At 47.3% G+C, this 11,239-nt stretch overlaps 1 protein-coding gene across 1 annotated transcript; it reads right to left on the bottom strand.

The window, feature by feature from the left end:
- Nucleotides 1-752: 752 nt before the first annotated feature.
- On the bottom strand, nucleotides 753-10,407 carry smurf1 (SMAD specific E3 ubiquitin protein ligase 1). Its single transcript, XM_068750387.1, has 18 exons — nucleotides 10,353-10,407; nucleotides 5,281-5,319; nucleotides 5,001-5,109; nucleotides 4,763-4,896; nucleotides 4,599-4,664; nucleotides 4,420-4,495; nucleotides 4,078-4,289; nucleotides 3,882-3,966; nucleotides 3,551-3,697; nucleotides 3,135-3,360; nucleotides 2,863-2,966; nucleotides 2,639-2,753; nucleotides 2,364-2,542; nucleotides 2,118-2,255; nucleotides 1,858-1,978; nucleotides 1,472-1,673; nucleotides 1,029-1,104; nucleotides 753-939 (listed from the first exon to the last, which is right to left on the bottom strand). Exons 1-18 carry the CDS (start codon nucleotides 10,405-10,407, stop codon nucleotides 840-842), a joined length of 2,184 nt encoding a protein of 727 aa, XP_068606488.1. The 3' UTR covers nucleotides 753-839.
- Nucleotides 10,408-11,239: the final 832 nt, after the last annotated feature.

Raw genomic sequence — 11,239 nt, 5'->3', positions numbered from 1 at the left:
AAATTCAATAAAACCCACTTTGTGGGTTACTTGAATTGCAAATTATTTGACCCTTCAACTCTGGTAAGATAGAGGGGGTGGTGAAGAGATTAGTGTGGGCTCTTTGTAGAGCGTATAGCAGCTTGGTCAGTAATCACTTAGTAATAAATAATAAAATATCAGAGCGGATCAGAGTGGTCGCAGATACAAATTGATAAGACAAAAAGTTGCTAAACAGAGGTGCAGGCTCATTTTGAACATTTTTACAGCGTAACCAGGTACCAAGCCCAACACACACACACACACACACACACACGCACGCGCATTCATGCAAACACATGTACATGCACGCATTCTGATACACGACAGTGGTTAAAACTGAAGCATGAATACTAATCAATCAATACGCTTATCAGAGAGAAAGGAAATCAATCTTCGCCTTTTTCTTCAACACATCGGACTTGTCAAAGTCTCTGTTCGTAGGCTCGCATGTGATTGGTTGATTCTGTCCAGAGACTTTGTTGTAGTAAAAAAAAAATAAAAAAAAATTGAAGAGTGACATCATAGTTTGTTCAAAGGGAAGGATAAAAATGCTTCTTGAAAGGAAAAAAAAATATCAGAAAAACAGTTTGAATATTTACTTTATTCCCCCTCTGTGCTTCCTCCTTTAACAGTTTGGTGGTGAGAAATAGACCTTTGTCCCTCCTGTGATGCTTGGCCGCTCTGTATGCTCTGCGCATATGAATATTCTCTTGTGTGCGCAATGTTTGTGTGTGTCTGTGTGTGTGCATGTTTGTAAAAATGAAAAATACGTTTTGTGCAAGTGCAAGTGTGGCTGTGCGTGGTTAAGTTTGGATCCATCACTCCACAGCGAAGCCACAGGTCTCCTCCACAGCCGTCAGCAGCTTCTCGTAAAGTTTCTCGTAAGACTCGTAGGGAGGGACGTCTATTCGGTTAAAACTAAAGACAGAGAAGAAATCGTTAGTGGCATCGAACCTCACGCCCTCTACCGATGTGAGGCGACAGCTTCCTCCGTTATCTGTCCTTACCACGTGTGAGCTTTGGGCAGGTTGTCTGTGTTGGCATCTATCAAGTGGATGGTGAAGAGCCTTGGTCCTGCAGAACCTGTAGAACCTTACACACATACATTCTAGTTATCACTGCTCTACTCTGGTCCACCGTGCAATCATTCCTATAATAAAAAGTTGCCATTAATTCTCATTTTTATATTGAGCAAAAAAAATAAAATAAATGTTTTCAGGTATTGAACTCGATACAAGTTTTAAGGATACTTAAAATAAAATAGCCAAAAGGGGGGAAAAACATTTCTGCTTTTGTTTGAATGCCGAATCAACAATTTTTCAACTCTTACTTTTGAATTTTTTTATAGTAAATGCTGCCTATGTGCGTGTGTGAGTTATATAATCAATCAGGACAGATCTAAGAATAATAGAGCAGGCGCTTGTGGTCTTTGTGTCAGCCCATGACCCACCCTGCAGTGCCTTGAACCCCTGCAAGGGGACTCTGGTGGAGCCCGTGACAAACTGCAGGAGGCGTCCTCTCCTCTCCTCGTTGAAGGCCTCCACCGCCTGCCAGAACCACCGCACCACGTTGCTGTCACTCGTGCAGTGCTTCAGCCGCGTGTTGGTCTTCCAGTCTGCGAGATCTATCTTCCCCAATCCCCCGATGATCAACTGGAGGCGAGGGAGGAATAAATGAAGAAGAACCAGAGTTAAAACTAAATACTATGAAGGGAACAGCTGGATGCCTTTTCTTTGAGTCCTTTTACGGTACGTGTGACCCGACCTCCAAATAAATTTAATTGAGCTTTCTGTATTGATTACTTACAGCAGGGTTGCTCGCTGACATTGCACGTACCTCTAGTTCTTTGTGGTCGAAGGGTTTGAGGAGGTGTTGGGGGATGAGCTCACTGAATCCTTTCTGCAGAGCCAGAAACTGGGCTTCAATTCCACGCATAAACCTCCAGTTCACATAGAGCCTGAAAAGTACAAAGGCAAAAGTCAGATTCAAAACGAAGCCACTATAAACTGCCACATGCATATTGCACAAGACGGCACGCCGTTTACACGTGGAATTACGGGCAATGTTTGGCTAAACCCACGAAACAGGGTTTTTACCTCACATATTCCTTTTTGTTCTCCTCGTTGACGGGGATGTTGCGGCCATTCGGCTTGAGTTCGTGCTGTAAGAACTTTCCAAAGGCATTGTGCTCCACGCAGAAGGTGTGATCGAGGACCGACGTGATGTCGTTTTCTCTGCACAGAGAGGAGAACAGGAACGGGTTACCAGCGGAGCGGAACATCCGTCACACTGAAGAGAGGAACAGAACTAAGAGCCCGTTCATAATACAACGATCTACTCACAGTATCCAGACGAGACTCTTGTGCAACTCGGGGTCTGTGGTCTCCAGGTCGCCGAGCTGGATCGGTTTCCCGAGCAGCTGTTTGTAGAACGGCAGAGTGAAGCTCCCATTAATGTAGTGTCCGTGAAACACAGCCAGGCCCATCACGCGGCCCACGAAGTGAAAGTACGACAGGTGGTCCTGAGAGACAGCGACACAAGAGATGCATTGGGTCAGAGAAAACACTGCATCTCAGCGTGTGCGTGTGTGTGCATGTGTGTGTGTGCGCGTGCTTACAGGGTTGATGGAGGAGTCGGGGTTGATCTGTAGCGTGTAGATGTTGTCTGTCGAGTACTGGAACAGGCCGTAGTACGGGTTCAACATTTCATGACACAGCAGGTACAGCCACTCCCTGCGGACGGACACCGGAGTCTCAGGAACGGCTCGCGACACGCCGAAATACGCACCGCACGGAGTCTGCGTGGCAAACGCCGAACGCAGATGCGACTTGTGCCATTTACCTGGCCACCCCGCCATAGTCCAAACCTTCCTCGCCCCTGAACTTCACCATCAGACGCTTCTCCAGGTCTTTGGGCCTCATCTTCATTATCTGCCGATAGGACTCCTGTAACAAAAATATTCATGCAGACAGCAGAGGCGGATTATCGACCCACAACGCGGACGTTTGCGTCGGTGACATGGCGACGTTCTGCAGGCGGGTTCCTTCGTGACGAGTGTGAATGTGCCTGTGTGGACCCTTCACCCATCCCTGGTTTGATTTTTCCCCACGCACCTCAAAGATCTCTTCCCGGGACACTTCGATGCGACAGTGTCCCGCTTGGGGCTGCTGCAAAGACAGCTCGTGGCGGAGCAGCTTCAACTTGTGCACCAAGTCCCTTTCGTAGCGTGCCGCCACGTCGCCATCTCCACCTCCACCTCCGCCTCCTCCATTTCCCACCTCATCGCCTCCCACATCCATCTGGGGAGCTTGGGAGGATTCCTTCGCTTGACATTGCTGGCTGGAAGTGGGAAGGAGAATAAAGAGTTAACAGAAAAAAAACAAAAACAAACAATGCACTCAGAAACAGAGCAGCCTAAATCTACCATGAGCTCGCATTGCGACCCACGAGAGATTTGATTTATGACAGATTCGTTTTGTATGTGTCGGGGGGGGGGGGGGGGGCATGCACGACAGGATCCCGCCCGTACCTGATGATGGTGTGTAGGCGCGGGTCTGTGAACTGTGTGGTTCTGTTATTGTGGTCCACGAAGTAGATCCGCCCCGACACTGTGCTTCGGACCTCCCAGCCCACCGGCAAGGGCCCGAGCTCCTCGCAGCTGACGCTGGCCAAGTCCCTGCATCAGGAACAGAGAACCCGACGGAGGCGTCAGCCATCAGCGCGAATCTACTGCACTGGTTCAGCTGGGCGCGACGACGACCTTCCACCAGAAGGTATAATCGGTGTTCTTTGTATCGTTGTAGTTTTTTCGGCGGGCTTCGGTCATGCTCAGAGCGGCGGCGGAGGCGGCGTGTACGTACCGCGGTATCCGAGGGTCGTGCCACGTGCTGACGCCCGTCTGCGTGTGCAGGAAGTACACTTGGCCCTGCACTGTTGTTCGCTGCTCTGTTTTTTCAAATGAAGAAAAAGGGAACTCTTACTTCTTTTTTTTTTTTTTTTAAAGATATTTCAGTCAAAGAATTATGAGGGACAGAAACCCTCAAACATCCGACTGACCGTATCCTTCCGGCAGGTCGGGCGGCTGGTGTCCATGAGGTCTGTTCTGAGGGGTGTGGCCGTGGCCTCTCGAGTCCTGCCCTCTGATTCGCTGCGCCTGAAGACGGCTCTCCTGACCGGGCGAGTCGAGCCGACAGTTTACACCCCCGGCTGCGCCGGTGGGGTCGGAGTACGGCAGCGGCTCCTCGCTGAAACATCCCTCAAACACCGGCCTGCCGACACACACACACACAAAATAAATATCATCATTGTGACCCCCCCTGCGATCATAGTTATTTTTTTTTCTCCTTCCATATTTTAAATGATGATCGGCACGCATGAATAATCCGGGGACAAACTCACGCATCGTTTTCCAGCAGTCCCCTGCAGTCCACCACCGGACCCCCGCTGCCGATGCGGTCTCGCGTCTGTAAGCTCACTGCAAACACGGGAGGTGGGAGAAGTCAGAGGAAGGACAGCGCGACAGAGCACACGGTGTGGGAATAGAACACCTGCACATGTGATGCTTTCTCCAGGCTCACCTACGATCTGCCCCCGCACTGCATCGCTGTCCGACGGGTTCAGCTTGCATAGATCTAGACGCTGGTCTGCACGAGAAGAGCGAGCGTATCGCATTTAAAGCAAATTCAAACTAAATGCACGTCTTAAAAACCAGAGGGGCACGCGAACAAATGCGCCGACTCACATCCCGTGTCTTTTAACCTGCTGATCGCATTGGATAGGAGTCGTATGCAGCCCAGGAACCCCGCCCCCTGTCGTTTATGGATCTTTTTGTGGTTCCAAATGCTGATGGTGATGGAATCCGTCTTCCCAATGTAGCTGAAAAACAGACATACGCGCCTTATTTAAAACGTCTTTACATTCCGACACGCTCAAAGATATATTCGGTATGTTGTCTGTGTGTGCAGGGAAGGGAGACTCACAGGTCGTAATGCTGGTTCCACTTGGGGTCCAGCGTGCTCTTGACGGTGTCTGTAGAATGACACTGGCCCGATCCATCCACGACGACCTTTGCGAACGGATCTGGCAGGCCTGAATGCACACAACGCGATATTTATCACAAAGGTGATATCTAAACATCAGGATAGTCCAAGCTGACGCGACCGATCTCCATCTTAGCAGATTCTATCCATTTTGCTCATCATCATTATTTACGACAATCATTAGATGGTAATGTCGCGGTAATAAGAGAAAGGCACTTACGAAAGAAGTCTTTCTTTGCGAGGTTCTTGGCACATAATACTGGAAGAGAGAGAAATGTTATGAACAAATGCCGCAGTCACAGACATGTAAACGCTGCTGCACCGTGCAGGCCGGGCGGTGTGACGCCCGTACCTACGAGGAGGAGGAAGAATGTTGGACGTCTGAATGCTCATGCTATTTGGCATGCAGACAAGTGTCAGGAAAAGCGCGGGCACACACACACACACACACACACACGCTGGCAGAATATACTCTGCCACATCATCTTCGTGGCTACAGGGAAGAAAGCGCAGACTGACCGCGACTTTGTGAAACGGTTTTTCTTCTCGTTTACGGCGGATGCCTGCACAATTACTCGCCATACGTCTGCCAGACAAGACGGTACGGTGCGGGCGCAAGTCAGCCGAGGTCAGCCCAGCGACGATCGCTGAAAGGCCAACAGAAAAGAAGGAAAAACCCCCGAACCACAACAGCAACCGTTTTTAGAAACACAAACACGTCTCGTCACAAGGAGGCCGTGATTATAGGGCCACGCTGGGCGTGAAACAAAAACATGCATGTTTGACTGCATGGCTGAGATAAGGCGCCCCCCCCCAAAGAAAGTGACTCTGGTCTGAGGTGTAACTTTCATGAAAACAATAATAATATTTATACTGCAGGTCTCAAGATTTAATTCTAAATGGCAGCACTTGATGCCACTGCTGGGAATTCCTGCATCGTCAAAAAGAACCCACCCTCAAAAGGCTCTCGGATTCTTCGAGTGGAAGAAAAGGACTTCAGACAAAGTGCTGAACAGTAAAGGTTTATTCCCCGCAAATGGTGTTGGGAGAAAATGGCACGCTAAACATTTTCTTGATCACGCACAAACAGAATGCCGCGGATAAAAGAGGCTACGGCTCTACTAGGACACGGAGTCATAATGTCGACCCGTCCGACAGGTGTGGAGGCTTGCTGAGAAAACAAAACGCTCATGCCGCACGCAGCACTGGAGAACATTCCTGCAGTCGACACGCCAATCACACGCGCCCTCGGAAACGTGCCACACCTGTGGCGTCGCGTTGCGTAATTAAATCCCAGAACGATTGTCGAATGGTGTTTCAGTGTCGGCGCGGCGCGTCTACAAACACCAATGGAAACCGATGGCAAAACCGGATTCATCCTAAAGTTTAAGACAGGAAAACATATTTGCAAAGCAACGATGCATATGCGCTACCTCATTATACATCATTGTGTGTGTGTGTGTTCACTATTCATACAGGGTGAATCAAGGGGTGCAGGCCCCGCTGGAACAGACGTGCAGATGCTGAACAGCGGTCGGATTGTCCCCGTAACTCTACGTTGGGTAGCTTGCATTCATTTCAGGAATACTTAAGAGGAATGCTGACATAGGCCAAACGGTCAAACATCTGCTGCATTTAAAAAAATAAAATGGGGCTCAGCTGATTCTTTCTCTCTTTCAAATCATTCCAACGTGTTCGGGTTTGGCCTCAAATAAAGCTAATTTCATCAGGGCAGACATTTGAAAAGTTTTCGAAATGATTATGACATTTTTAGAAGCGGTGGCATCCGGTTTAGTCAAATCCATGCAGGTTAGCAATGGCGGGTCGGTATAGAGATAGGATTCCGAAAAAAGCGGAAGGCCCTCCTGATCTGTTCAGAGGCTCCAGATGTTCTGCTCCAGCGTCTCTGAGGTCCGAGACAGCCGACAGACCTCTAGGAAGTCTTTCAGCCGGCAGTTCAGGATGTGGCGGCTGCGGTGGCGTAGGTGTGTCTGGCACAGCCGACTTTATTTCCTGTGATTAACCCATTGAGAACGCGAAAGGATATCCTTCCACCTCTTCCTCATAAACCCATTCATCCTCCTCCTCGTCCTGACTCACACATTCCACGGGGAGACCTCATCTTTACTGCAGACACAAAGGAAATAAAGCTAGACGTAAAAATCTTTCATACATGCAGAAGAGGAGGACTTCCTGTTTCAAACTTGTCTCATCCGTTCGTCTTTACCAGAGAGAAGGGACACTCGTCGTTTTCACCTCACGTCTGTTTTTATACCTCTTCGCGTCACGTAAAAAAAAAAAAAAAAACTAACGGTTAGAAGTTCAGCTGGTTTTCGGATTTCCCTGCACCGGCACTCCGGCACGCAAAAAAAAGAAACACACACTTTGCTGCAGAGTAGCGGAGGAGGAATTCTGTTCATCCAATCTAGAGGGAAGACGCAAACAGAAAGGGTTCACGGGAGACGATGAAAAACGGAGGCGCTTCTTTTCTCCTCTGGAAAGTACAAACATCCGAGTACCAAACATTACGAGATCTTTCTTCTCTTCCCACCACAACCACAGCCAGCGCTTGATATTCTTCAGGTCATGACAGGAGTCATAAAACTGGAGGCGCTTAGAAGCTCATTAGAACGCCATAAATCACAGATAATGGTTGGAGGAGATTCCAAGGATCGCTGAACTCCGGGACGCTTCCAGATTTACAAGGGAAGTGACTCGTGTGAGGTCACAACAATGTCATTTCCTTTCTGAGCGTCTGCGATCAGCTCTGAAAAGCAAAGCAGCTTCCAGCAGGCACGAGAGCAAATAGCCCACCTACTTAATAAGACGACCTGCACGCACGCACGCACACACACACACACACACACACACACACACACAGACCTCGCAGCAACCTGAACGTAAAATTGTAAGCAGCTGTAAATAGAGCAACATAAAGAAGTAATCGGTTCGTACTGAGATTATCTAATTCATGCGTTTGTGTGACCTTCGGCGTCACGCTCTTTGTCTTCTTCAGGTCCCAAAGATGGTGTGTGTGTGTGTTCGTTTGTGAGTCCAGGTTTAATATGTGTGTTTCTGCACATGCTGTAAAGTCTAAGTGAGAGGATTAGCGGTGCTCAAAATGCTTCTTAACTAAGCAGGATCCCAGCCCCTCGTTATTCCTGCACTTTTCTACCTCCTAGGTTTTAGTTTTAGTTAAATGAGGTAATTAAAAAAAATATACTAATATTTCTAGACATGACTCAGAGAGAAAGAACCTCCAATTAACTGAAGTGACTTATCAAACGTTTCTTTGCCTACTGATGTAAATACACATCTCAGTAAACTACATACATGAAGATAATGAACCAGGAGATCCTGGAATTTAATTTAAAAAGAAAATAGAGGAGAGAAACAGAGAGACTTGACAGAGATAAAAGAACACAGCAATCACCTCTTTCCTATCTAAAACATGCCAGTAGAAATCAAACGCAGCCTCTGAAATCTGAACCAGTATAAATCTGCCCCGTCTCCGCTTCAGAAGCGCACGGCTTTCAGATGTAGGCCAAACAACCCTCTCTCTCTCTCTCTCTCTCTCCGGCAGACTAAACAGAACGCTTGGCCAGCACTGCACTCTCATTGGCTCATTGCACATTCCTTGCCCAATTAGAATTCCACTCATACCTGTGGGGGCGGGGCACAGTCGGGGGCAATAACCTTTGTTTGCGACCAAGCTGAACTAATGAGCTACTCTTTTATGCACGTACAAACCCCACAGCCTGGACAGTTGGAAAGGTTCACACGCGAAACACGACCATCTGAAAACATGCTTCTGATCAATACTTAATAACTTAAATGAGATGCACTATATTACAGCCGTACTATTTCTTAGGTAGGCCAGGGCTGCATCCAAGGGTCGTTTCCTTTATCCACCAATCAATCATTTTCTCAGACACTTTCCATCACTGTAGTTACCACAACATGGCAGAAGAAGCATATAAAGAATAAGAAGTTATAATGTATGATTCTAAACAAAACAAATAAAAATAGAGCAGAAATGAAATGATGAGAGAGTCGGCAGTCCGAACAGTGAAAGTAATGGTAACATCCGTCCAACGATACGTTCAGAAAGGGTGACGTTTAGCAATTTCTATTTAATAGCGTATTAAATGAAGAAATCCTAAGAATTTCTGTGAGTTTTATTTCTAGCTATGACTAATCTCTATTGTGAATTTCGTTTCCTGACGTTTGCAGCCATCGTTATTACTCATCTGCCCTTCCTGTGCACGATTGCGCTCTCTTGAACTCAAGTTGCAGGAAGAACTAAGAGGAACAGAGACCCAGACGGGGGATCCTGTGGTCGACATTTACAGAAAGCAGCATCAGAACGTTGGGAAAATCAGCACTTTTGATGAGAGAGAGAAAAAAAAAAAAAAACATTTCAATTATACACCCCAAAGGCTGCACCAGTAAGCCATTTCTTTGGTATGTGTTTAATCAGAAGAAGAACCAGGCGTCTGTCCAGCCATTTTCCATTTGAACAGAACCCCCCCCCCCCCCCCCCCCCGGGTCACATTAGCTTACACAGTAAAAGCCATTGTTCCAAAATTGAGACAGAGAGAAGTCGCTCCTCCGCGCCCTGCAGACATGAATCTGAAGCCATGCGTGCAAAACATGAAGCGTCCTTTCAAAACGCTTCAAGCTCCTCTGAGGAAAGATCACCTGAACGACTTATTGGCATTTCCTACAGCTGACAATCACATCGAAAATACCAATCAATACTCACTTGGTGATCTATAGCCCCGTTTGCCTTCATCTGCGGCACGGACGGACGGGGGGGGGGGGTCGATAGATTCAAGCGGTGGTTAGCCCAATAAATGGGTGCAGCTAGCGAGGGTTAGCAGTCAAAGCTAACGACAATATTACTGGTGGCTACCGCAGCCTGGTTCGGGAACGCGAACCGACAAACACTCGGGGGTTCTAAGCGTGGCTTTCGCGACTCGGTGTTTCCAATGATCGGAAAATAAAGCGGCTGAATCGGCTGCAAAACCCGCAGGACGGTGCACTGCTTCGGGACTTGCTGTGCTAGCATGTCAAGCTAACAAGCTAACACTAGTGTTTCCCCCAACACACACAAAAAAAAAACCGGATGTTTGGGCGAACAGAGAACGAGAGCCTGAAATACACTCCATGGTGGGTTTTTATCCCGGTTTTCTAATATCAACACTTTTACAACAGAGGTTTGTAAAATCAAGTAAAAGCTTTCATCTCTAGCCGAAACGCAAACGCGTTTCTTTCGCTCTGCTCGCTTACCTGTCAGTCGGATTTTGATGCTGGACCCGTTCCTCCGAGTCCCAGGATTCGACATCACTCCGGCGGATTCGATCACATAAACTTCCCGCTGGAGCCTCCCGGGAACGCCGTTTCTCCCCTTAATGGGAACGCGAATAACTTCGGTCGAAAACCATGCGGCTAGTTTTTGCTTTCCTCATAGCTAAAAACGTATTATTTCATCGCAAAGTGCTCCACTCTTTCGATGTCCAACAACACGAGAGAACATTTTCAGGCAGGCTCGGGTACGTAATGACGTCACGTCCTCAGCGGGTATATCCTTACGTACACGCGTCATCGTCTTCCACCGAGTTCTTACTACCTTCTGTGGTGAGTTTTCCTTAGATATCATATCTTTTATATAATTTAAGGGAGAACAATTCCCCTTAGCCTCTTATGTATGTTCGCAGTATTTAAAAAACATAACTATATTTTAATTAATTACATTAAAACTACCATAGGATTAATAACACGTTGTTCCTATTGAGACTCAAGTATATGTTTAAAAAAAGTGTCTCCATTTTAAATAGCCCACATTTAAGATCAATATATTCTTCTGTGAACTCCTCATTTATCTCATGTTAAAAGCCTTGAAAAAAAGGTTTAGCTCATATATGATGTGTCCTCATTTCAAGATGAACAACACAGGTGCGTTCTGGATGAGGCCTGAACATAAAAGAAAAGAGAAGAGAAGTTTCTGCACAACAAAACACAATCCATGCAAACTAACAGAACGAAAACCCACGGCAAGAGCAACAATCAGTTATTTGGTGCACTGTAGGATTCGAACCCAGTACCCTGTCACTGTGCGTCCATCAACAGTGTACACTCCACCGCCACACCAGACCATTTTCACTTCACTGGGAGTT

The sequence above is a fragment of the Brachionichthys hirsutus genome, chromosome 16 (assembly GCF_040956055.1).
Source record: "Brachionichthys hirsutus isolate HB-005 chromosome 16, CSIRO-AGI_Bhir_v1, whole genome shotgun sequence".
Classification (NCBI taxonomy): domain Eukaryota; kingdom Metazoa; phylum Chordata; class Actinopteri; order Lophiiformes; family Brachionichthyidae; genus Brachionichthys; species Brachionichthys hirsutus.
This window is presented reverse-complemented; position numbering and strand designations above follow the sequence as displayed.